General features: G+C 58.0%; 1 protein-coding gene across 7 annotated transcripts in view; it reads right to left on the bottom strand.

Annotated features, from left to right (window-relative positions):
• Positions 1–3214: 3214 nt before the first annotated feature.
• RALGDS (ral guanine nucleotide dissociation stimulator) overlaps positions 3215–26432 on the bottom strand; it is a 48035-nt gene continuing 24817 nt past the window's right edge. For 4 of the 7 annotated variants that reach the window (XM_044778472.2, XM_014863372.3, XM_014863370.3 and 1 more), the window contains exons 2-18: positions 17932–18042; positions 16785–16978; positions 16102–16197; positions 14999–15192; positions 14359–14753; positions 13378–13593; positions 12929–13032; positions 12378–12462; positions 10836–10904; positions 10271–10357; positions 9707–9739; positions 9286–9407; positions 9003–9098; positions 8478–8679; positions 8051–8293; positions 6658–6772; positions 3215–4280 (exon numbers count right to left, since the gene is read on the bottom strand). In XM_044778472.2, coding sequence (XP_044634407.1) covers positions 4105–4280; positions 6658–6772; positions 8051–8293; positions 8478–8679; positions 9003–9098; positions 9286–9407; positions 9707–9739; positions 10271–10357; positions 10836–10904; positions 12378–12462; positions 12929–13032; positions 13378–13593; positions 14359–14753; positions 14999–15192; positions 16102–16197; positions 16785–16978; positions 17932–18042 — 2538 coding nt within the window. In that variant the 3' untranslated portion in view covers positions 3215–4104. The remainder of the gene's footprint in view (positions 4281–6657; positions 6773–8050; positions 8294–8477; positions 8680–9002; positions 9099–9285; positions 9408–9706; positions 9740–10270; positions 10358–10835; positions 10905–12377; positions 12463–12928; positions 13033–13377; positions 13594–14358; positions 14754–14998; positions 15193–16101; positions 16198–16784; positions 16979–17931; positions 18043–26432) is intronic. The other 3 variants (XM_044778474.2, XM_070518449.1, XM_014863371.3) reach the window with 1 other exon arrangement.

Here is a 26432-nt window from a genome sequence, read left to right as displayed (position 1 = left end):
TCATCGGAGTAAGGATTCAAACCAGACTCCAAAGCCAGTGCTCACAACAGTCCTTAGTTACTGTGGCGCAGGGGTGAGACCTCAGAGAGAGGAGATTCCGGAGTCCTGGTGTGTGCATGGGGCAGCAACACCAGAGGACCAGCCAGCCACTCTTTCCCTCTCCAGCCATAGATGGAGCACTGAGGTCTGGGGGCCAAGTCCTGCTGCCCCACACAGCAGAGCTGGACGGGGCAAACCTGTCCCCTTGAGGAGCAGGGCACCCTTGGACTGGCCTGTGACCCCGGTGGCTGCTCTGGGCTTCCTGGCTTGGTCAAGGGCTCTAGGTGTGAAGAGGGGATCTCCCGTCCAAAGACTAAGAGAGACAGACCCTTGCTGCAGGGCAGGCCTGTCCCGACTGCCCCTGCTCTTGGCCAGTGGAAGCCCAAAGATGCAACATGTCCCTCCTCTGCCACATTAGTAAGCACACGACTTCTCTAAGTGTTTCCACCTGCTCGGTCTACTCTCAGGAACCTCCTCAAATTGCAGGAGAAACCCCTCTGACCCCAGTGCCTCCCCCTGGCCCTGGGACACGGCACTTCCCTCACAGCTGCGCCTGCCTGTCCTTCAGGAAATCACGCCATGGATGGCTAGGCTGTGTCAGGGATCCAGGTGTATGCTCCGTCCCTGGGCTGCACGGAGGGCTCCCTGGCAGAGGCGAGGCCTGCTGTGTGTCTGGTGACACCTACTGCTGTCAGGACAACTCAGGGTTGCCCCGCAATTCATCTGGCTCTTGCGTTTACAGGCTGTATTCGGGGAATGAAGCTGAAAATACTCACCAAGCTGCAGGCTGCAGGCTGTCAGGGTCCTGGGGGCTCCCCACTGGGCCAGGTGTTAGCCCTTTCATTCCGAACATGGTGAGGCTCCATTACTGCTCTTTATGGATTTGGTTGATTTTTTTATAGTGTTCCATTTTTATTCCCTTCTTTTCTTTCCTGGAATCTCTAAAAAAACTATTTTCTATGGGTTGCCTCTGAGAATACAATTGACAGCTTAAATTTATAACAACCTAGTTTGAATAATACCAACTTTGTTTCAGTAGTATATACTCAGCTCCCACACAGCTCCATCCCTCTCCTTTATGCTTATTCTCATGGATTATCTCCTATACATTCTGTTCCCATTAAGATACATATGTACTTATTGTTTTATGAATTTGCCTTTTAAATCATACAGGAAAAAAAAAGAGTTGTTACAAACCCAAAGTGCAATACAGGTGCATACTACCTACCTATCAGTTACCTCTACTGGTTTCCGTATTTTTCCATATGGTTTCAAGTTACTGTCTAGTATTTTTTGATTTAGTCTGAAGGATCCCCTTTAGCATTTCTTGCAGGCAGGTCTACTCAACAAACTTCCTTAACTTTGTTTATCTGGGGATGTTTTAATTTCTCTTCATCCTTAAAGGATAGCTTCCTGGATATAGAGTTCTTTTTGTTTCAGCACTGGAAATAGAAATATGTCATCCCACTGCCTTCTGGTTGCCATGGTTTCTGACCAGAAATCAGCTGTTCATCTTATCGGGGACCCCATATGTGACGAATTGCTTCTTTCTTGCCACTTTCAAGATCTTCTCTTTGCCTTCAACAATCTGATTATAATGTGTCTCGGTGTGGCTCTCTTTGAGTTCATCCTGCTTGGAGGTCATTGAGCTTCCAAATATGTAGATTTATGTCTTTCATCAAATTTGGGGCGTTTTCAGCATTTTTCTTCAAATAATTTCTCTGCTCCTTTCTCTCTTCTTCTCCTGGGCCCCTCATTATGCATATGTTGTTACATCTAATCAAGTCCCCCAAAGTCCCTCAGGGTCTGTTCATGTTTATTCATTTTTTTTTCCCTTTCTGCTCCCCAGGCAGAACAATTTCAATTGCCTTATCTTCAAGTTCACTGATTTTCTTCTGCCTGCTCAGCTCTGCCACTGAACCCCTCCAATGCGAGTTTCACTTCAGTCATTACACTTTTCAGCTCTAGAATTTCTATTTGGCTTCTTTTTATAACTTCTCTCTCTTTATTAAATTCCCTATTTTTTCTTGCCTCATTCTCTTGATTCTTCCTTTTTGTCCAGGGCTTCCTTTAGCTCACTGAGCATATTTAAGACAGTTGATGTAATGTCTTTGACTAGTAATTTCAATGTTTTGGCTTTCTCAGGAACAGCTTCTGTCAAATTCTTTTTTTCCCCTGTGAAGGCCCTATTTTCCTGTTTCTTTGCATGCTTTGTGATTTGTTGAGAACTGGATATTGAGTGTTATAATGTGGTAACTCTGGAAATCAGATTCTCCCCCTCCCCAGGACTGTCTTTGTGCACGAGGGCTGCAGTCTTCCGTTTCTGTGGTGACCTTTCCAAGGTATTTTTGTAAAGCCTGTATTCCTTGTTACGTACAGTCGCTGAAGCTTCTGTCCCACTGCCTCGGTGGTTCAGTGTGTGAGCTGGCAGAGATGTCCTTAATTGTTGAAATTCATCAGCAAGGCCCTTCATCAAGCACTGGTTGTTGTCTCTGATGAGGGTCCGGAGTCCCCAAATTATTGATTCTGACAGTTTTTTTCCCCTAGCTTAATTGTTGTTTCCATGGAGACAGACCCCTGAAACTTCTTACTCTACCATTTTCTGCCACAAATGTTTATTTTTAAAGATACCCAAGTTTCAGAGGCTGTTACTCTGCCCTGTGAAGGCAGTTTCAATCTCTAATACCAGAGGGTTTTTTTTTTTTTAAGATTTCATATTTTTTCCTTTTTCTCCCCAAAGCCCCCCCCGGTACATAGTTGTATATTCTTCATTGTGGGTCCTTCTAGTTGTGGCATGTGGGACACTGCCTCAGCATGGCTTGATGAGCAGTGCCATGTCCGTGCCCAGGATTCGAACCAACGAAACACTGGGCCACCTGCAGCGGAGCACGCGAACTTAACCACTCGGCCACGGGGCCACTCCTCTAATACCTGAGGTTTTGAGGGGCTGTCTCAGCTCGTCGCGCAGATGAATGATACTGAGGTGAATGTCTGCTCTGTGAAAGGTGGATGCATGTGTTTGTTTACATAAGCCAGAGAAGGGTGGCTGGCCCTTCTCGCTTCTCCTGCATAAACTAAACCAATAACCCTGCAAGATTTCCTATTTGAACACAGAATGTGAGAGTCTGCATCTCATTTAAATTAGCACAGGAAATGAAAGAACAGAACCACAATTTCCAGGCTATAGTAGAAACAGGATTTTAATATAATATTCAAGTCTAGCATTTGCTATTTACAACAAATAAATATTGCCCCTCCCCAACTGGTAAACTTTTTTTTTTTTTCCTTTTATACAAATAGTCAATCGCCCCCCCCCCAAAACCCCCCTTTCGCACTAACCCCCGTCTCGTGTGGTCTCGTAAAGCCCAGGATGCAGCAGTGAATGGCACTTCAAGTGTCACGAGATTCAACATCAGTGGGACTCGGCTGAGACCATCCTCACTCACCGGGTGAAGAGTGGTCTGTGAAGAGGGTCTCTCTCTCCTCTCCCGGGAGGGCTGGGTAGGGGGTGGGTGAGACCCCCTCACTCTCAGTTGGCCCTGATGATGGAATCTTTGGTGCAGCCTGAGAAAGGCTAGGGTGGTGGGAGGAGGGGCCGCAACCCCTGTGAAGCGCACAGGCTGGTGCCCGCGGGCACGAGGAGAGAACTGCAGTGGTCAGACCTGGTGGATGGGTGGGTGCCCTGGGATGCCCATGGCACAGGTGGCAGTGACCCACACCTGGGAAGGTGTGAGAGAGGTGTACAGACGGCAGCGCCAGGCAGGGCTCTGTGTCCATTGGCAGCGCTCCTTGGCAAGTCAGCTAGTCCTCTGGTTCCAGAGAGCAGAAGGCACCTAAGGCAGCGAGTGGTCCACAGGAGGCCAGGTCAGCCTGTCGACTGGCAGGCGTCAATCCCGGCAGCAGGAGAGGTTCAGGGTGAAGCTGGAGTCTGGGGGTGGCCTGGGCTGGCAGGTTGGGCAGACGATGCCCACGTGGCCTGGGCCACTGTAGTCCGTAAGTGCTGAGTTGCATGGCTAGCCAAACCCTGAAAGGGTAGTCCTGTGGCTGGCCAGCGCTAGGGACCAATTAGAAGATGCCCTTGGCAATCTTGAGTCCCTTCTGCTTCATGCGAGGCAGGGTTGAGCTGGCTCCATGCCTGACCTTTGCCCCCTTGGTGAAGGTCCGTTTCTTTAGGACAAAGTCATAGTTGGCAGTAGAGTTCATAGCGTAAAACACATTGGCGTTTTCAGGGATCTTCAGTTCTAGTGGGGGAGGTGCAGAGGGAGGGTCAGTGGTGCTTATGGGGGCCCCACAGGAAGCCCCAACCCTTGAGGGCAGGCCTGAGCCAGAGACCTGAGACCCCCAACTCGACTGCAGGACCATCAAGGACCCCTCTTAATGACACTTGCCTACCTGAGGACAGACTCTTTGAGGCACTGATGAAACGTAATGACCCTTGTTTAGAAAGGACTTTGACTCTAGAAGTCCCCACCTGTCTGGAGGTTATCCAAAGGATCTTCCAACTCGTTCCCCCTGCTGCCTTCACTAATCAGGGTCTTAAGCTGGAATAGTCTTTCTAGAATCCAGATCACCTCCCCTGAATCCTGCCTTACTCAGGACAAAGGCTCTGAGGCCCAGTGAAGGGCAGGCCTTCCCCAGGCCTCCTGCACTGGGTTCCAGAGGGGACCCCACACTCCAGGGTACCAGGCGCCCAGCAGATACTTGCTCTTGGATCCTCCCATTTCCCACTCATCTGCTCTGGCCTCGAGCCTGCTGTACACAGGAAGCAGAGTGGTGGTCATGTTCACAGCTAACCTCATGGCACATGTGCACATGGTCCGTTTCCAGGGATGAGAAAACAGGCACAGAGGACTTCAGGAACCTGTTCGAGCCTCTGAGCCCTGGCTGTCTGGCTCTGAGTCTGTGCTTTTCTTCTTGATTCTTGCCCTTTCCCAGTTTTTAGAATATAGTGGTCTCCCCTTTTCCACAGTGGATATGTTCTAACACCCCCAGTGGATGCCTAACACTACGGATAGTATCTAACTGTATATGCTAGGTTTTCTCCTATACGTATGTACCTACGATAAAGTTTAATTTATAAATTAGGCACAGGAAGAGATTAACAACAATAACTAACGCAGTCGTGCACCACATAAGGACGTTTCAGTGAACGACGGACCGCATACATGATGGTGGTCCTGTAAGATTAGCACCATAGAGCCTAGGTGTGTAGCGGGCTACACCATGTAGGTTTGCGTGAGTGCACTCTGCGATGCTTGCAGTGACAAAATCACTAACACAGTTCTCAGAACATATTCCTGTCAATTCCTGTCATTAAGCAATGCATGACTGTAATGAAATAGAACAATTATAATAATATACTATAATAAAAGTTACCACAGATCTTAGCAACCTCAGCATATGACATTTTTCCTTTTCTTATTATGTTAAGAACTTACGCCGTTTCACTTAAAGGAAGCAGTCTACAGCTTCTCTTTGGCATGTCTGAATTGCTGGCCTTGCAACTCTTGCACTTTGGAGTCATTATTAAGTAAAATGAGGGTTCCTTCAATGCAAGCACCGCGACACCACAACAGTCGGTCTGATAACCCAGAGGGCTACTGAGTGACTAACGGGCAGGGGCCGTCTACAGCGTGGACCCACTGGACAAAGGGAGGATTCCCGTCCCAAGACGGACGAAGCGGGACAGTGCGAGAGTTCATCATGCTACTCAGAATGGCGTGCAATTTAAAACTTAAGAACTGTTAGTTTCTGGAATTTTCCATTTAATATTTTCAGACTGCAGCTGACCTTGGCTAACTGCAACTGGGGAAAGTAAAACCATGGACAAGGGGGGACTACTGTATGGACCTTCTGTTTCGCTTGTCGTGTCTGCTATGGTCTGAATGTCTGTGTTCCCCGCAAGTCATATGCTGAAGTCCTAACCCCCAACGTGATGGTACTTGGAGGTGGGGCCTTCGGGAGGTGACTAGGTCGTGAGGGTGGAGCCCCACAAACAGGATTAGTGCCCTTATGAAAGAGACCGTAGAGAGCTCCCTTCTCCTCCCACCACGTGAGAGCACAGGGAGAGACCCGCAGTCTGCAATTCGGCAGAGGGTCCTCCCCAGAACCTGACCATGCAGGCACCCTGATCTTAACTTCCAGCCCCAGAACTATGAGAAATAAATTTCTGTTGTTTATAAGCACACAGTCGGTGGCATTTTGTTATGGCAGCCCAAACAGACTCAAACAGTATCGCATGTGTGAAGATTTTAACGTATTTGATGCTGAGGTCCATGGCAGTCACAATTCTTTCTCAAGCACACATTTCCCATCTCAGGCAGAAAGTGACCCTCCGAATGGCCTGTGGGCTTGGCCATCTGGATGCCTTGCCCCAGGAGAAACACTTTTCTCTTTATTTCTCAGCGATGCTAGCTTTGAACGAGGTCTCACACTGCCTGTTCACGTCCAGGGAAGGGCACGTGACAGGAGCCCAGCAGCTGCCAGGGACTGGTGCATGCAGAAGGCCTACTCCCACTCTGGCGGCATGTTTTCTGGGACTGCAGGCTGTGGGCCTGGAGCTGAGACACGGTGCTATCCCCCTATTTCCGTGGCCCGCCTGCCTAGCCCCTGACTTACTTCGATCGTCTGAAATAATCTGCACCAGCTCATAGTCCTCTGGCTCATCCTCATCCAGGTTGTGTTTGTCCATGGCCTTGCGGATTACGGCCGGAGCTTTATCTTGGCTGGTCACCTGGATTGGGGTGGGGGACAGGCCATCAGGGCAAGGGTCCTGGAGTAGCTCCCCCAGAGTACAGCAGCCAGGGACCCTCGGAGCCATCTAACCTCCGAGCACAAGGGCTCACAGTCTCTGGCTGGGTTCTGGGTCCATGGGGGCCTTACCACCTTCTCCTGCCCCCGGGGAGTCCTCTGCGCAGTGAGGAGGGGTCTTTTCAAATTGCTCCTACTCCTCCTTCCCCTACACGCCTGCCACCTCCTCCCATGCCACCTAGGAGAACTGCCGCCCCTGGGGGCTGCTCCCCCTTGACCCTGCCCCTCCAGGACAACAGTCTCAATGAGCCCAGAGAGCAGATGGCATTTGGTCCCAGCCCTGGAGATAAGAGAAGAGCCAGCCAGCCGGATGCCCAGTGGCTGCCTAAGAGCCAGGCCTGCGCTGAGCTGGAGGGTGCAGGGGTGGTCAACACAGGCTGACCCCTGCTGCCTCCCCCCAGAGGGCTGGAGTACAGGCAGGCCTTAGACACAGGGTCATACAGGGGACAACTTCATGACAATCATGCTAGCTCCTGCCAGCGAGAGCAGCGCAGCACAGGCAGGTGTGTTACGGGGCACCTGACACAGTGTGGGTGGATGGCGGTGGGGGCGTGCAAGTGGCTCACTGGCAGCCCGAGTTCTGGAGGACGAGCAGAGTCCCAGACAGCTTCCATTGGCTTGATCTCTGTCTTCAATTTATAGCCAGTGTCTGACCCTGGTAGCCACCTCCATGGCCGCCAGCCTGCTGCAGCCACTTTCTCCCCGCCTCGCTGCAACAGCAGCCTCCTCACCAGCTCCCTGCACCTCCCAGCATCAGCCCACGGCCCCCGAGAAGTCAAAAGTCACTGCTGTCCCTCCTCTGCTCCAACCTCCAGTGGCCCCTGTCTCTCTCCAACAAGATCCAGGCCCCCGGCACTTTCCTGACCTCAACTTTTACCCTGACCCTCGCTCCTGCACCTCGGGCCCCCTGCTGGTCTCCTAACCCCCAGGCACACTCCCGCCTCGGGCTCTGCACACCACTCCCTGCGCCCTCAGGGGCCTCATCAGTGAGGCCCTCCCTGGCCTCCATCTAAACCCCTCCGTCTACCGCCCTCAGCGCTGACTGATGCCCTGGCTTCTTCGTTTCTGTGTCTGGTATCTGCCCGTCCTTCCTGACCCACTAGAAGGCCAGCTCCAGGAGGGCAGGGACAGGCCACGGTGCTCAGTACGTATTTGCTGCCTGGCAGAGGAGGGGACGCAGGGGCCGGCCTGTGGGGCTCACCAGGATGCTCTTGTACATGTTGCCGTTGTCCACGTCCAGGCTGACACGGATGATGCAGCAGTCGCCCACCTGCTGGTTGTAGAGGGGCAGCGAGGAGCTGTAGCTGCAGACCCCGGAGACGGAGCGCTTGTGGGTACGGGTGGAGGCCACGGGGGTGGTGGAGGCTGACGAGGAGGAGGTGCTGCTGGAGGCTGAGCTGATGCCGGAGGTCTCGGGGGACGACTGGGAGGCTGACTCCCAGAACTGTGGGGATGGCACCATCAGCAGAAGCCCCGGGCCCTGCAGGGTGCCCAGGCCGGTGTCCAGCTCTGGGAGATTCCAGGGGCTCTGTTCAGGAGCTGGGGCTTCTCAGCCCCTTTGTGGGTGCGGAGTGGGGAACACTGGCCCTGAGAAGGGAGGGGCTAGAAGGAAGGGGTGGGGCAGTCACCTTCTTTTCCTGGCCATCGGGGGACTCTGGGACAAAGCTCATGTTGATCTCCTCCACATCGGAGCTGGAGGAGCCAGCTGAGTGGACGCTGAGTGCATCAGCGATGTCCCCGCTGCTGAGGTAGGGGCCACACCTGAGCTGGTCACAGGACTTGGAGTGGGAGCTGCCGCTCGTACTGAGCTCTGTGCTGGGGGCCTGGCGGCTGCATGGAAAAGCCAAGTTACTTAGAGGGCCTCCCCTGGGACACACCCCACCCCTTGCCCCCTGCACTCTGCTCCAGGCATCATGCCAAGCGCTCGGTCCGTCACCAGCACCCCATCGGCTCCCATGGGCTGATATATTATTTAGAACCACTCTATCCACAGGAGGAAACCGAGGCCCAGAGAGGTGAGGTGACTCACCCCATTACAGGGCTGGTCAGCAGGGAAGCTGGGATCCCAGGGCCCAGCTGTCTGACTCCCAGAGCCCACGCCCAGCCAGAAACTCCCGAGCCCCAAGGGAGCTGCCCTGCCCGCCTGGACTCACTCGCTCCAGCGCTTAACAATGGCAGTGTTCTTCTTGGCCTTGAGCGTGTTGCTGGCTGATTCAGAGGGGGGCTCCAGCTCACAGGACAGGTTGTAGCTACAGGACAGAGTGGAGCCATGAGGCTACCAGGAGCCACACTCAGCTGATCCTCCCAGTGCCAGGCGCCCAGCTGTCACCAGGCAACCAGGTCCCATGCTGACCAAGGACCCAAACCACAGGCTCTCTGGAGCTGGCCCCCAGGGACAGCTTGCCCATGCTGTGCCCAACTCCTGCCCGGCCTCACCTCTCAGCCTCGCTGAGCCACTCCATGGCCCGGAACCAGGCCCCAAAGTGCTCCTCAGGCGCAATGCTGTAATTGTTGCAGGCCGACTGGAGCAGCTTGATCTGGGCGATCACTTCGAATTCCTGGGGCCAGAGGGGAGGACAGGAAAGTGATGACTGGGCGGGGTTAGGGTTTTCACTCACAAGTTCCCTTCTCTGCTCCTGCTCAGGCCCCACTCTGTTCTCAGAGCTGGGTTCAGACAGCCTCTCCCCAGGAAGCTGTCCTTGATTCTAACCGCCTGTCCCCGACACTCCAGTGGGAGAGGTCCTCCCCTTCTCTGTACCCAAGTCTCCCCATACATGTCAGAGGAAGGGAGCTGGAGCTAAGGCTGTTCTCCCAGGCGGGTCTCTGAAGCCCGCACCCCAGGGCTGCGGCTGCTCACCTTCCTCCTCTTCTCGAAGTTGATCAGTCTCCCCTGGAAGACAGACAGTCAACATCCATCAGAAAGTGTCCCCTTGCCCATCACCACCCCTCCTGCCCTCTCGGGCTGCACTACAGAGAGCACACACCAGGGGGCAGGGCACGCACATGCCAGGATCTGGGGTGGGTTCTGGGCGCTGAGGGGTGGGCGGGTAGAGGCTCAGGGACGTTCCCACCCAAGCCTCTGAGGACAGAGGGGGAAACTGAGGCCTCAGGCAAGAAGGCCCAGCTGGGCCACCATGTGCCCAACCTTGGAGGGCCTGTCCTCTCTCTGTCCATGGCCATAGCCTAAAGGAGGGGCTGTGTCCAGCTCAGCTACACCCTCCTGCAGCTCTGAGCCCCAGCAGCCGGGTACCGAGCTGTTCGCTCATTGGTAGAAGGGCTGGTGCCCTGGCACACAGGGCTGGCCGGGTGGGCAGGGGTCTCAGGAGACGAGGTGAGCCTGGGCTGAGCTCAGGGCTCCGTGAGGGGCGCTCTGCTCTCTGGCTTCAGGCCCTGCCCCGCCCCCGCCCCTAGGCTCACTCACATACAGACAGTCCTTCATCGCAGTGTCCAGCATCACCAGGTCTGTGAGGAACGTGCCCAGGTAGGGAACCGTGCCCTGGATGACACCCTGTGACATCGGGGTGGGGGCTGTGAGCAGTGCCCAAGGCCCCTTTCCTGAGAGCCCCTCAGCCTCAGCCCCCATCCCGAGCCTCCCACTTGGAGCAGCCTGGGGACCTTTAGCTGTTTCTCCCAAATCCCCCTCCTAGTGTCCATGGACCCCAAACCCTCTAGTCACCTTCCAGGCCTGCTATTTGGCAAATGCCCAAGGGCCTATGGTCCCTGGCTCCTCACTCCCAAATTCCCCTGAGCCTGGCTCTTCCGGGCCTTGCTTTGGTGTCTGTAACTAGTTCCCCCAAGACACCAGCTGATCGGGCATGGCCCTCACAGGGCCCAGGGGAGGCCAGGTCTAACAAGGCCTGTCAGCCACCGGCAGCAGGAGAGGAGGCCTCAGGGGCAGGCCCCTCCTCTGCAGATTGGGAGGCCAGCCCCCTCCTCTCCCGACTCCCAGGCGGGCCTCCTTCTCTCCCAGCCTCGAGCACACTCACCGTCTCTTTCGGCCGTTTCTGGGCTCTCTTGGGGTTCATCTCCAGCGTGGCAAACTTGGAGGTCCCCTCCTGCCAAGGTTGAGGACGGGGTCAGTGAAGCCACCTCCCTGCACTTCACCCTCCAGCAGACCTGACCTCGGACCTCGGTCACTGGGGCAAATGCTCCTGCCAGCACCAGCGTGCTCTGATTCTAGATTTGAACCCCTGAGCCAGCTCCCGGGACAGCACAGCTGGAGCTGCACTTGCCTCTTGGGCTCTCCGAGGACTCAGTGTCACACGCCTGTCACTGTGGCTTTCTGCCCTTGCCCTCTCCAAGGTGGGGCCTTGCACAAGACTCACCCACATTCCTTTTCTCCCTTGAACCCCACTATCTCCCTGTGAGGTCAGCACCCTGGGGTCATCATTGCCCCATTTTCCAGATGAGGAAATTGAGGCCCAGAGAGGGGCAGCGACTTACCCAGGGCCCCACAGGGACTCAGAGGACAGCAGGCTCCTCCCTCCAGGCTGGAGGCCCTGCCCCTGACGCCTTCACTCCCCACTCCCACCACTGACCAGGGTCCCATCCTCAGGGCCTCTGGGTGTGTGCCAGGCTGAGCCGTGAAGAGAGGGATGAGGACTCTTGGGGGGCCTGCTGAGCAGCTCCTGTCTGCTCCAGCACCCAGTGGGGAGTCTGCTCCCCAGGCTGGGCCCGAGGCCATGGCAAAGCCTTTAGTTCCCACAGAGCCCTGCAGGATGCTCCCCTACACGGTGCTCCGCCTCCACCCACTCAGGAGGGTGTCCCAGGTGCCACCTCTGTCTGACAGGGTGAGCTGAGGCCGCCAGGGGCACTGGGTAGTGACATTTTGCATCTTCTTTTCTATGGAAGCTTCTGAGATCAGGTCAAAAAGGACCCATCACGAATTCATTAGTTCCCGGACACTTTTCACAGCACTCTGGGTTATCCATCGTGGCTAACATGAGGCATGGCTAACACGAGGCGAGAATCCAACAGGACCCACTGGGACTTACTCACAGCATCTGCCCCAGGAGCAGAGTGAGGAGTCCCATGGGTACCTAGACCTGCCTCCCCGGTCCAGTCATTTGGACCCAACACCAGGCAGCCCCTCTGGGATCTGGCCCCTGGGCATCTCCTGCAATACCCGGTCCCTGGGCGGGCAGGTGTCTGCCCCTTGGAAGTACAGTGCAGACAGAAGGAGCAGCAGGGGCCTGGCTTCCTGGGGACAGGCTGGGCTGGTTTGGGGAGGGAAGGGACCCCCACACCTGACCCCATCCACCCACCAGCCTGGAAGAAGCTAAGTGCCAGTGGAAAGGACCAGTGAGGGAGCAGAGACCTGCAAATTCTGCCTGCTCACCCACCTCTCCTGGAGCCAGCCACCCCCACAACATCCCATTGCAGGGCCTCCTGTCCCTAAAAATGCCCTCCACCTGCCTGTGGAGCAAACAGACCCCTCTCTCCCTGGAGTCCAGACAAGACAGGACTGGAATTTTTCAAAGAAACTTGACAAGATGCTAACACCGCCCCCTGTCCCCTCTTCCATTTACCTTGATGAGCAGCTCTCTGCTCAGTGAGTAGTTGTTCTCATCTGAGAAAATCTCTGACAGCTTCTGAAAGATTCGGAAGCTGTCCCTGGGGGAGGAAGGAGAAAGTAGGGAATTGGGGGTTGGGGGAGTGGTGAGTATTTATTTTAGAACCTAAAGACCCAAACTTCCTGGAAGAGTGGTGACCAAACAGGGTTCTGCTGGGCCCGGGGAGGGGCGCTCTCGTGTTGGTCACCTGGGCCCCATTCCCATTTCTACTGAGCAGCTCTGTTCTGACCACTTTTGATTTCAACTGGACAGAGTTGTGTGGCTGTGAAGTAAACATGAAAGTCTCCAAGGTGACTCAGTCCAGTGCCTGACAGATAAGGAAACAGTCCTGAGGCAGACCTGCCGGCCTAAGGCCAATGGACACTTAGAGATCCCGCCTACCAGGGGTCTGTGCCCCCAGGACTGCTGCCTCCTGACAGGTCTCAGGCTCACTGAGGGGGCAATGCCTGGCCCCCGGGGAGGTGCCTGGTCCACTCGGGAGCTCCTGCAGAGAGAGGCCTGCCCACCTGGAAACTTCTTCCCACGTCTTCTTCAGTCGGTGGATGGAGTTGCTCTGCAGAGCAGAGAGGATGGCATAGAGTGATGAGAAGTTCTTGAGGACTCGGCACTCCTGGCGAGAAGAGAACGTGGGTTGGGAGGTGCGGCTGGAGCTACCCCCTGCTCCGGCTTCAGTCCCCCTCAGCTGGACTACCCCCCCGGACGGGACAGATGCCCAGGGAGCCCAGGAGGGCACACTTGGGACCCGATGAGTAACACGCCTAGGGAGGAGGATCTGGGCTCACCCCAAGGAAAAAGCATGAGGAGGAAGTGAGCACCCAGACAGTGGATGTGGGAGTCAAGGCCAGTGTGCCCTGGGAAGGAAGAGCCTGGGGTCTGTGCAGGGGCCTGGACCACAAACCACACCCTGAGGGCACATAAAGGCAAAAAAGGGATTCCTGGGCCCTCTGAGGCATACCCTGGCCACCTCAATCCAGTGCTCTACCACCCTGGCCCTGTCACGGGCCGTCACACTCCGGTCCCCGAGGCAGGTGGTGATGACGCAGTTGGCAACATTGTTGAACTGGGTGACGGTGGCACGGACGGTGGGAGCCAGGTGCTCCTTGCCCTTCTTGTCCCGCTGGGACCAGATGGAGCCCAGGCAGTGGTAGGGCACCACCTTCTTGAACAGCTCCTGGGGAGCAGAGGGAGTGTCACCCGGCTCTGTCACACCCCAGCTCAGCTCCAGTCTCCCCCAGTCCCAGGCAGGGTCCCTGGTCAAAGCTGGAGCTCAGGAAGCTGAGGATGTGGCTGGAGCGTTGTGGGGGTCCCTGGCTTTGTTCTTGTCCTCTGAAGGCACCCAGCACGGGATGACCCAGGATGGAATACTGGCAAGAGTGCAGCATTCCCACCAGCAAAACCCTCACTCCATACACCGGAAGAGGCTCACACTGGCACGTCCCAGGCAGCATTTTCCACCCTCCATCCTGCCTCCGGGCTGACCCCTGTCCAGGTTCATATTTACTGTGGGGGCTACAACTAGGGGCTTTGTCTGCTGTCTGCCATGGCCTCTAGCACACGTCAGGCGCCTAGGAAGTGCTGAGGCTAGAGGGCCTCTGAGGCAGATGGAGGCAACCCATGAAGCCAGCCGCACCCCAGTGAGCTCCCCACCCTCACCAAATGGGCCAGGCCCTGCCCAGCTTCCCCTGTTCTAGCTCACTGCATCTCCACAGCCGCTCTGTGCTGCCACACAGATGGGGGGGTCTCATCTCCACAGCCCGGAGGGGAATCAAGGCCTCGGGGTGCAGAAACTTCCCTGGGTCACAGGGTTTGTAATAGAGAAACTGGGACTGGGACTGGAACTGGGACATCAGCTCTGGCCCACGGAAGGGCAGGTGTGGGCAGCGGAGGCCAGAAGGAAGGTGCACCCTGCCCCGCTCTGCTGAGAAGAGTCGCTCACCGCGTCCATCAGTGTAAACTGCTCCGCTACCAGGTCAGGTGGGAACGTCAAGAGGTGAGGCTTCTCCTCACTCAGCCCGTTCTCTGCAGCCACAGACGAAGGCCAGGAAGGCTCTGGTGCTGGTGTTGGCTCTAGCTCTAGAGTTTGTGACAGAGCTGCCTCCAGCTCTGGAGCTGGTACTGGCTCTGGCTCTAGCTCTGGAGCTGGCGCTAGAGCTGGCTCTAGCTCTGAAGCTGGCGTTGGCTCTGGCTCTGGAGCTGGTGCTGGCTCTAGCTCTGGAGCTGGTGCTGGCTCTGGCTCTGGAGCTGACACTGGACAAGGCACTAGAGCTAGTGCTGGCGCTGGCTCTAGATCGGGAGTTGGTCTCAGAGCTGGCACTGGAGCTGGTGACAGAGCTACAAGAGGAAAAAAGTTCAGCAACATGCCTGCCTTTCCAAGCAGAAAACATGCCACTGCCTTCTAGAGAAGCCCCAGCCCAGGAACCCACAACAAGATGTCTTCTTTGACTGCAGTCGAACAGATGGGTGGTCGGAGGCCAGACTTTGCTCCTGGCCAACACCAGTCTCTGGGGACTCCTCACTGCGCGTCCAGCACTGATGCCTCCCCACATGCTTACATGCACCCACCCTGCTCTCCTCACCCTCCAACTCGGCCTCAATGAGCTCTGCGTGCTCCAACTGAGCCAGGAGATGGTGGGCACGGCGCTCCAGGTCAGAGCCGGGCATGTTGAGCTGCACATAGGCCACCAGTTGCTTGAGGCAGGGAAAGTCCGGGGGCTGACAGAAGTCCTCTGAGTACTGGTCCAGCCAGGTGCCCAGGATGGAGGAGATGGCACTGGAGGTAGGTGGGTGGGCAGGAGAGTTGGAGGCCTGGCCTCTTCTTCCATGCGGTCTTCCCTTGGTACCTCTGTGGGGTGGGGGCTGGGCTCCTGGGTCCCCCCTGCCCATCCAGAAGCCAGTGCACCCCAGCCCACCCCCACGTGACGGTCCAGCAGGGGCAGGCCTGGTCAGCAGGCTGGGCCTGCGAAGTCTCCATGGGAGGGAGCCCTCCGTCAACGCTGGGACCACCTCTCCCTTCCTCGGGGAACCCGACGCACTCCTGCCTGTCCCCTGGCCGCTCCCCACTGGAATGTCAACTCCACGAGGACAGGGAGGGCGGTGCCTGCTCTGTTCATCGCACTGGCGGGCGCACAGTAGGTGCTGCATGCACATGTGAGGGAGGAGGGACCAGGCGGAGTGTGTCCTGCTGCCCAGCCTTCACGGGGCCCTCGTGGCACCTCAGCCTGCCGCTCATGCACTGCCATGCTGTCTTACTCTCTGTGAGGCCTGTGTGGGTCTCGTCTCCACCCTGACACTATCCTCGGGAATGGGGACACAGCCGGCCCAGCCCCACATGCAGCTGGCCTCGCAGGACTGAGGCACCAGGCTGATGTGTGAGCAGGTGGCTCCCCACACCTCTTTCCTGGGTCCTTGGATCAGGGGGTGCCGAGCAGGGCTGGGATGGGCTGTGGTGGGGATGGACTCTCTCAGGGGCCAGCTCTGAGCCCCCAGCCTCCTCTCTGCTCCCCAGGGGGCCCGGGACCCCATATGCAGCTCTCTGACTCCTTTCCTCCTACAGGAGAAGCCCCCAGACCTCAGCCCTCTAGCAGGAATCACGAGATGTGTGGGAGCCAGGGGACTGCCCGGCCCTCCCGCGCCCCCAGCCACAGCCCCTCAGATCCCATTAGACCTGAAGCCCACTCACTTTCTCAGTTGGTCCTGGGGTCCACCGTCCTCGTCGGAGTAAGGGAGGATGCATCCATATCTAGAGGAGGCCGTGAGGGCGTCACATCTACCGTACCTGATATGATGTCTAGTGTTACCGGCCGACTCCCCGACTAGAACGGAAGCCCAGGAGGACACGGACTTTGCCTGCTTTTTTCAGTGAATTATGCTAAGTGTCTAGCAAAGTGCCTGCACACAGTAGGTGCTTCATATATATTCGCTGAATGAATGAAGCCCAGCCAGCACCTTGCTGACGTCCGAGTGGGCCTGGGCCCCAGGCAGCCCCCAGGGCTCCCTGCTCTGTCTGACCCCAGGCTGGGACCCCCCCACGGAATCGGAAGGCTCCTTCAGAAATGGGAAAGCAGCTGTGCCCAAGGCCACAGGGTGCTGAGGCTTGAGGCAGACAGCTTCACGGGGGAGAGGAAAGTCCTAAATCAGGACAACCACAGCCCTCGGCAGCCCTTCCCACAGGGCCAGGCCCAGGGTCGGTGCTCCCTGGACTGATCCCAGTAGTCCTGACAACTACCCCAGGAGGTTGTCCTCTTAGCTCCCCAGCTTTCACATGAGCAAACTGAGGCTCAGAGAGGTGAAGGGACGTTCCCAAGACACACAGCCAGGAGGTGGGCCGGGAGCCACGGTGCTGTGCAGGGGTGGGGCGCCCACCTTTTGAACAGCAGGTCCAGGACCTGCTGGGTGGTGGTGAAGGCTCGGTAGGTGCACAGGAAGATGGTGACGTAGGAGAGGTCGCTGCCCTGGAAGGCAGGCACCAGGTGCTCCACCAGCTTCTCCAGCGTGCCTGCCTTCACAGTCCGCACCTTGCAGGTCTCATACAGGTTCAGGGCCGACTCATTCTCACACTGTGGGGAAGACGAGGGAGGGCCCGGTCAGGGGCAGCACCATGGCCCACAGGAGGGCGGTGGGGGACTGGAGGTTAGATGAGCTGCTAAGAGCTCAGTGACTTTTGGCCAGAGATGGGACATGAGTGCCCCCAGCAGACACAGGTTTTAGGCTTTACAAGCAGAATCTGAGGGGGAGGAACGGTGACAAAGACTAACACCTTCAGGTCATTTTGTTAGCTGAGTAATGACAGCCCCTCCCTGTATGGAGAGCATTACCCCTGTGAGCCTGGGCAACACATCCCCGTTCTGGAGGCGAGGAAAGAGAGGCTACTCCAGGGTGGAAGAGAGAGGTATACGGGGACACACAGCACTGGGGGAATGGCTGAGGAAAGGAAGCACGCCAAGGTCCCTCAACAGGGACAGGCTGAATCACTGCATGACCAACCTCCCTGCTGGAACGCGACCACTGGAGTCAGGCCTCACTCGGACCTGGAAGGGTCACAGGGCTGTGCTCCGTGAGAGGGCAGATGGCAGAGAATTGTACATAGTAGCCTGCGCCCCTGTCCTTTTTGGGTAAAAATGGTCCTACTAAGCATGGCGATGGAAGGCTTGGGGAAGGTGTGGAAGGACTCCAGGCTGACGGCCACATGGGGCTGCTGGGGGCAATATTTAAAACAAAAAACATTGGGACAAAATGCAAAAATACTTCTGGCCTAACGTGAAGTGAAAACAGCACAGAAGTGTCTTTTGATGTTCACACAAATACGTGAAAAGTGACTCTGCAGCTGGCCAAGCCCAGGGCTGGACAGTTGCGGGGGGTGGGGGGGGGGGGGGGCGGGTGCCCAGATTCCTTTGGGAGCAGGACTGTGGGCTCTCAAGCAGGAAAGCCCTGGAGGGAGGCCAGCAGAAGTGCCAGGGTGGCACTGGGGTTCCCGGGGTCCCGGTGTGGAGGCCCCTGCACCTGCACTCACCCCGAGCCAGCGCTGGCCCTTGTTGGTGCCATGATGCACCTGCACCTTGCGCAGAGAGATGGAGTAGATGACCCCGTTGACCAGCTCCTCACCAATCTCCTGCGTAGAGCTCTGCAAAGACAATGCCCAGCCGCCGGGCGGGGACGTCAGGGGCCTGCCTGGCTGCTGCTGCAGGGGGATGCCCCATGTGACCTTCTGTTCCCCAGATGAGGGTGCTCAGACAGACCTCCAGTCCAGAGTGACACGGATGGCAGCTTGAGGGCTCGGGATTAACATGGGACAGGTTGGCACTGCCCCCAGCACTCCCCTTCCCCCGCTGCCAGCCACAAGCTGGATCTGAACATGAGGAACCCACCAGGCTCCGACCCCTCAACAACCCACTCCTGCCCAGGGTGACCCCCCCGCCAGGCGAATTTACTTGGCCATTTCACAGATGAGGACACGGAGGCTGAGAGAAGAGCAACTTGTCCAAAGTCATGCCACGGAGGATAGATGGCAGACCCAAGATCCCAAGGCGCAGGGCCCGAGGCCCGTGACCCACCTCAGCCTGACCCCTCCTCTGCTCAGCCTGTCCACCCCACCGCTGACGCAGCAGGAATCAGCATCGGGCTGGTGCAGGTGTGGGGCATCCCTGTGGCCGCAGCCGAGGCCACTTCCTTCCCTTTCTGCTCATTCATGCCCTTGTGCCGTCTTGGGCAACAGAGGAGTTCCCAGTTCCCTGTGTGTCATCACGTGTGTGGGGACAGGGTGAGAAAGATGACAGTGCTGGCATCCGGGCTGATGGCGGGGGTTCCACAGAACCCCAAAACCATGGGACTTTGTCATCTGGCAGAAAGGAAAGGCCTTTGTTTTAGGAAGCAGCGACCCCTCCCACTGGGCAGGCTGGGGTCATCAAGGCCTGGCCAAGGCCGCTTAGCCATGTTGCCCTGGGCTTCACAGCCCCCTCTCCCACCTGCCCCTGTTCAGGGAAAAGGTGCAATGGGGCCTGCAATGGGGAGGGGGGCCGAGAGTAAAAATATCAACCTCTGAGTGCTAAGGGAGGAGCTGGGAGATGCTGGCCGGCACACGGCCATCGATCACACGGTCAATGCCAGCTGCTGGGACCACGGGTCACTGCCCTGAGCCAGGCTGAGCATGGAACTCAGAGAAGGCCCAGAGCAAGTGCTGACTCAGCCTGAGCCCCACGATAGCCGTAAAGCCCTCAGCCCAAGCTGGGCCTCCTGTGGGCTGTCCTTCCAGACGTCAGCACCCCCGGGGTCAGAGACCGGGGTCCTGGGCCTCTCACCTCCTGCCCACCCTCAAGGGCTCTGGGAGGCCCAGGAGCCATCCTCTGGAAGTCCATTTCCTCTGACCCGAGGTCGCCCTCCCACTCTGGGCATCGTACCAACGGGAAAGCCGCTGCAATCACACTGGGCTTCCTGACCCTTTGCCTCCTCTGAAGGGAAAGCCAGCCGCTTCTTGGAAGTTAGGAGCGAAGCCACAGGCAGAAGCCCCCGAGCGGAACTCCCACACCCACACAGCCCACACAGCCACACTTGGGGAGGTCCAGCCCTTCCATCGAGGAGGGGAAATTCCTCCTCCTGAAGCAGAAAAACGGAAACAGATGCTCGCTTTCCTTCCCCCGCCTCACGTGCCCCTTCCCCACTCAGAAGAGCCCTCGGAGGAGAGGGGCTTCAGAGGCTACAGTGAGGTCGGGGCCGGCTGTCCACCTGCCGGACCAGATGGTTCTGCCACTGTCCACCCTGGCATCTCCTCAGGAGTCCGAGACTGCCTCCTGCAAAGGCTGCTGGCCTGGCGGGAAGGGCCTGTCCTTCTCCTGGGGATTTCAGCCACACCTGGCCCAGCTGGGAGCCAGACAGTGTCCTGAGGGTCCAAGTTGCTGGCAACAGTTTGGCGGTCCCATGCAGGATGCATCTGACAGAGGGTGCTGGACTTGAACCCCTCAGGAGCCTGCACAGCACCTGGCTCCCACTGGGGCTCCATCAAGGCCTGCTGGATGGAAGTGCTCCCCGGCCAGGCCAACCCACGAGAGGGGCTGGGGCCGGGCGGCCTTGCCACCCCCGAGGAGGTAGCATAGCGCATAGCAGCTCTGCAGTGAGCCATGGGCCTCACTGGCAGCGAGCAGCTGGCCGGCCCTGCCTGGGTGTCATGTGATCTCCCAGCCCTTCCCCCACCCCCCAGGGGCCCCCTTCTGCCAGCCGGGCAGGGGGTAGGGCAGGACGCTGAGAGCCACACATGCTGCAATGGGGGGCGGGGGGGTCACTGCCCTGTCGCACAGATGGGGAGCTGCTCCAGCCCTGCAGAGCTAACCCTGTACTCTCCGGTTCCTCCACTCAGGAACAATAAAACAAGACCGTGAGAGCTACGCTGAGCACAGGACAATTTACACTGTGTGCCAAGAGCCCACTGAGAAGCAGGCTCTCAAGTGAGAGGTCCTGGGTCCCAGGCAGAAAGTGGCAGAGTGGGACATCTGTTCCCTGCTCCCTCCCCCTGCAAGGGACAGAGAAGGAAAGGGGCCAATAGCCCTGGCATTGCCCCTAGGACGCTCTGGGGTAGAAAGGGCAGGGCCCTGGTGCCCGAAAGTGACCCTGGGCCACCCTGTTAGCAGGGTGGACAGCGTCTGGACCCCCAGGGATGCTCTGGGAGGGGCTAGGGAGCTCCTGGGGGAGGTGTGCGCAGGGCAGAACTGAGCTGGCTGTCAGGGGAGAGAATGCCACGTGGACAGCTGTGTCCCCAGGGAACAGATCCCCTTGTCCTGCCTGAAGCAGGCACCTACTCATGTCCCCAGGGCTCTGGGACCCAGTCGGCAGCTGTGCCTTACACACACCGCCTGGCCTCCCACCACCTGAGTCAAGAGGAATGAGGATAGTGTGATGTCCCCACGGTGAGCAGAGGCCGGCACGATAGGCCTCCAGGGTGCCTCTCGCCTCGCAGTTCCTTGGGCCCTCACCTTCTGTGCCCCCTCAAGGGCTCTAAGAGGCCCAGGAGCTGTCCTCTGGAAGTCCACAGGCTGGGGCCCCAGGGACGAGGAGGGGAAACGGCCTGGGTGGCGTCTGTTAGTGTGTCACCTGATCAGCCTTCTGGTGACCGGCCAGCAGGCTGCTGTGTCCCCAACTGGCTGTAGGCCAAGTCTCAAGTCCCTCAAGGCAGAATAACGGGGTTGATTACCCCCATTATTTGGGGACAGACCTGAGGGGACCTACTGGGCCTTCCCACCTCTCCCAGAAGGTGCCTGTGCCTGCACCTATGGGGATGGCACCTTCTCGCATCCTGATCCCCAATCTGCTCTGGCTCCCCCCAGATGCTTTCCCAAGGAAGCTCCAACCAGGCCCACAGATGCTCTGGCCACAGACCGGCTCCTCCTAAGGAGACCTGACCGAGGGCTGAGATGGACGGAGGGCCTGCACTGAGGTCTCCTCCTATCTCTTCCCCGGCCTGCACGTGGAGGAGTTCGGCCCCACTTGGGCAGGGCAGGGAGTGGCTCTGATTGCAGCGCCCCCATATGCATGAGATCACCCCTTGGCGACCTCGCCACACCCTGCTCAGCTGCTGGCCAGGTCCACTGAGTCACAGAGGTCACCCCGAGGCCCTCATTCGGCCACCCGACAGCCCCCTGGCAGCTCTGAGCACACGGGGACCCTCCCTAGGGCCCAGCAGACCCCACAGCCCCAACTCTCACGGAGGGCTCTGACTCCCAGCTCTGCCAAGCTGCTCAGCCATTGTCGTCAGTGAGCTCGTCTATGAAACGGGGCAAGAGCAGCAGCCCCCAACAGGCAACAGCAGGGTCACGAGAGAACGCAGGCAGCTCTGCACCCGGCACATGAAAGCGCTCGGGAAAGGGGACCGATGCCGCTGTTGCTGGTGGGGAACACTCGCCCCACCCCCAGCCCCCATGAGCTGGCTGCTGGGGAACACCAGGCTGTGGGAAAGACCACCCGGGAACCCTGGGAGACCGGCCAGGGTCCCGGGAACCTGGAGGAGGGCCCAGCACAGGGGGGCAGGTCACCCGAAAGCTCTGCAGGTGGGAGCCAGCCCGGCAGCTTTCTGATTTTCTACGTCTTTGCTCAAATACAGAACCCAAAACTGAGACAGATCAGAGAGGGTTGCTGAGCCTCTCAGGGCTCCCAGTGTGAACACTGTCACACGCCCATTTTGCAGAGTGGAGACAGGCTAGGGGACAGGGTCAAGTAGAGGGTGTCCAGGCTGAGAAGAGAACCCAGAACTTCTCAAGTCCAAGTCCTTGTTCTCTTAGACAATAGGCCCAACAAGGCAGCGAGAATGAAAATGCCAAGCCGGCTCGACCCTCCTGGGGTGCAGCAGGGTCCTGCCCTCAGGCCTGCATCTTGAGCCCAGAGGCATGGACAGGACCCCCGCCAGGATGCAAGGCTGGCCTTGGATGGGGTGGGCCACACTCCTGGTCCCACAGAGGCAGCCTCAGCCAGGGACCACACAAGGTGCCTGGTTGCCCTGGTTCAGTGATCCCAGAAACTGGAGTTTGGCGACCAGCCTGTGCTGAGCCCCCAAAGGCTGACCCACCTCCCCAAGAATCCTCCCCATCAGCTTGAGCCCAGCTACCCGTCAGCATTTAAAGAGAAGGAAAAACGTGCCTCAGGTGGGGCTGGGAGACACACCCATCCTCCTGATTGTCAGACCAGCAGACCAGCAGGGGCCAGGCCTGCAAGGGGTTGTTGCTGAGTGACGGCTGAGGAGGAGGATGGCCTGGTTCTGAGAGGGTGCAGGGAGGGGCTGGCTGAAGGTCCACCCTCAACACCCACACCACTGACCACAGCGTCCAGCACGTGGGCACTTCCTGGGTGTCAGGCCCTTTGCATACTCCTCACATTTAATCCTCCCAACACCTCACTTGATGGATGAGGAGAGAGCCAGGCAGGAACTCGCCCGGGTCAGGAGCCAGGATGTGGCAGCTGGGGCAGGGACTTGAACCCGACCCAGGCCTCACCCCACCAGTGGCTGCCATGATCACGGCCTCAGAGCAGAGTCCAGCCCCTGGTCACACAGATGTGGGAGAGACTAGAGACAGGAAGGACTTCCTCAGCTTGCACAGCCAGTTGTTGGGGGTGGTGGGGCCCAGCTCCCTTGCATCTGCACCTCTCCACTGAGAGGGGATTTGTTGGGGCTCCTGGCACAGGATGGCCAGGGCACCCATGGGCCCTAAAATCAGCTATGAGAATCAGGCCTGAGAAGCACCTTCCTGACTGGGCCAGGTAGCATATTCCCGGAGCCCAGGCTGTGGGCACTCCCCGGGCACCCCGTCAGAAAACACACTCATGGCAGCCACCACCTGTCTGGCTCTGACACTGTACCAGGCACTGTGGGGACCACCTGTCAGGTTGCCTGTCTCACTCAGGCCTCACCAGAACCCAAAGGGGAGGATCTGGTTCAAGTCCATTTTATAGATAAAGAAACCGAGGCTCAGGGAGTAGGAGCAGAGCTAGTACTGCAAGGAACCAAGCTGGCATCCCAGCGCAGCTCCCTTCGCTCCAGAGCCCAAGCTCTCAGCCAGAGAGCACCCTACCCCTGGGTACAAAAAGACAACACTGCGCCTCCAGGTGTGACTACAGAGCCGCCTGCGCCTGTGCAAACATCCAACAGTCCCTGGGGAGGAGAGGAGATGCCACAGCAGTATGCAAGCTCGAGAGCTTCCTGAAAGCAGGCCGGCACGTGGGGGCCCTGCCTGCTCACTGAGCAACGTTGAGGCTCTCATCGACTCGCTCCCCAGCCACGGGCCCGCCGGTGGATGGAGAATCGGGTCTGCTCACAGCTCTGCTTCTCCTGCACAAGGCTGCAGGCTTCAACTCCTGTCTCCTCGCAACGAGTGGGGAGAGTCACTTTACTGGAGCTGTGGGTCTGGGAACACGGCGTCTCTGGGCCTGCAAAGCTGGAGGCCCGAGCTGGGGACAGGGTGGCCACAGCACAGTGCCATGCCGTGGGAGCTGTCTGGGCGGCCGGCCAGCAGCCTCTGGGAGTCAGTCCCCAGCCACCTGGGTGCAGCCTCCTGAAACCACCCCCATGGGCTCGCTAAGAGGCTGCCGAGGGCCAGCGCTCAATCTACTACAACCCCTTCTTAGTGGCAACAAAGACAGGACCTGGAAACTCAACGTCCAGGTTGAAGATCGGACCCCAGCCCTGCCTGTGAGCAGTCTAACATCTCCCAGGCTGAACTCCCACCGCACGCACCCAGTCCTGCTCCAGGGCTGTCCTTGAGCCTCCAGCAAAACAGCTCAGCACGCTCAAGCGTCTCCCACGTAGAGGAGGGACAAGGACCCAGTACCAGCCAGACTGGTCTCCTTCCTTCTCTTCTCCTGAGGCCCCGAGGAGTAAAGAGGGGAATCTGAGGGTCCGTGGAGGCCTAGCAGATGGCAGTCAGTCAGTCCCCTCCTAAACTTGACAGGCCCTGCAGCTCCTGGAGGCTGCCCCCTTGGAGAGTGGGCTGGGAAGCCCCTCTTGAAGATTACAGTAGAAAGACAGACAGTCACATGCATATGCGTGCCGCACAGGCCACGCCTCTTGAGCCTCCAGGGTCAAAGGCTAATGAGCATTGGCAGTTAAACTGGAGCCCTGCACACAGTATGATTACCAGACCAGACAGCGGGAAGGAGGTGGGGAGGCTGGCAGGAGACTCTCCCCTGGGTACCTCCACCCAAAGAACAGAGAAGCCCTCCTCATTCTGTTCCGCCCAGACTGCGCTCAGGCCTTGCAGTCACACAGCCTGGGTCAGAATCCCACCTTGGCCACTTACTAGCTTGGTGAGTTTGTATGATCTGATTAACCTCGAGTGCCTCAGTTGTTTGTTAAACTGGCTATTGACAGTCTTGACCGAAAAAGGACATAATGCATGCAAATTACTTAGCACAGGGCTCCCCACCAAGTGCTGGCTCATATTAGCTATTATTTTAAACCTTTGGGGTCCAGCTGTGGGCTTGCTTCTTCCTGGAAGCTCTCCCCAGTGTCCTTTGCCTTCCTCCGATCTATAAGCATCCCTACCCCTCACTGGACCACGGGGCCTCTGGGCTGCCTGGGCCTGGTTCTGTTCCCCTTATGGCTCTACCATCCTCCCACGCACTTCTAATTGCCTCCACAGAGAACATTGCCCTATCCTTCTCTGATCCCTGCAGGCTCTCGCACACAGCAGGCGCCCAATTGAGAACAGAACCCATGTTCAAATCCTGGCTGCGTCCTTCTCGCTGTGTGTACTTTTAGATCAGGGACTTCACTTTTCTGAGTTCCATTCTCTTATATAGTGGGGTTGGCACCTACCCTGGAGAGCTGGTCAAAGGCAGCTGGAATGAGGGGGTGGCATCTGCAGTCAGTAGGTACTACAGACTTGGGAACTCCCTCTGCCTGGCCAAGGCATGGGCCAGGTGACCTCCAGAAAGCACAGAGCTGCACAGGCCAATCGCATGGTAGCTTGGCTTAGAATCAAGATGACAAGCGGACACTCAGATGTGCGAGGACATCTGGCAGCCCAGAGAGGGAAGGACTGGGTGGAGGTCTGGTAGGGAAATGGGTACAGGGGAGGGAAGGCAGAAACTGTCTGGTGGTTTCCAGAGGACAGGGACCACAAGCAGAGCTGCTTCAGCTCTGGCATGCTACAGCGACCAGGAAATCAGCCCCAGGATGGGGGGGGGGGCGGTGTTGGCAGGAGGGACAGGGACTTCCCCGCCCCCTCCCTCAGCCCATGGTAAATGGTTATTGTGTTTGTTTTCCGGCAGTGGCCTCCTCTCCTGCCAGGACCCTGGTTTTTCTGCCCCAGCCAGAATCTTCCCCTGTGATTTCTAAACAGTGGCCATGGCCTGGATCTCGGTGCTGAGGCCAGACGAGGGAGAGCAGCAGCGCAGGAGAGGGAGAGAGAGAAGGCAGGCCCCTGGGCAGGAGGGCTCAGATCTGCCTCTCCCTCACCTCCTCAGGGATGCAGATGGACCAGGGAGGGAGTAGGGAGTGCAGGGGTGGGTGGGGGGTGGACAGAAGCTGCTGAGTGGCCTGCCCCACCCTGGCCAGGAACCTGCCCGGCCCCCATGAATGCGCAGGCCGGACCCTCCCAGCACACAAAGCCGGAGTCGCTGCCAGACATAATGAAAGTCAGATGAGCACTGGGCTGGTGTCAGGCCTCCCACCCCCACCCTCCCAGGGGTCCAGCTCCAGCCGCCAATGAAGACCAGAGCTGGGGGTGGATGAGGGAGGGGGAACATGCCTGACCCAGCCACCCGCCAAGCCAGGAGCAAAGGGTCTCCCAGGCCCATAGTTTCCCCACCAAGAGCTGCCCCCACCTCATGCCTTCTCCCACGCCAGGCAGGGAGACATATGTTATCCTTGGGCAATTATGCACCCAGGCCCTGTCTAGGCACTGGGGACCTGCAGAGATGCAACATGCAGGCTGGAAATTACTGGCAATTACAATGAACCAGGACCTAAGGTGATGGGGGGAGGGGAGAGCCACCAACGGGCCCTAACCTGCCCGGGGGCTCAGGAACTTGAATGTT

This window comes from Equus asinus, chromosome 10 (assembly GCF_041296235.1).
Source record: "Equus asinus isolate D_3611 breed Donkey chromosome 10, EquAss-T2T_v2, whole genome shotgun sequence".
NCBI classification, from domain to species: domain Eukaryota; kingdom Metazoa; phylum Chordata; class Mammalia; order Perissodactyla; family Equidae; genus Equus; species Equus asinus.
The sequence above is the reverse complement of the archived record's forward strand: the minus strand, read 5'-3'. Positions and strand labels throughout refer to the sequence as shown.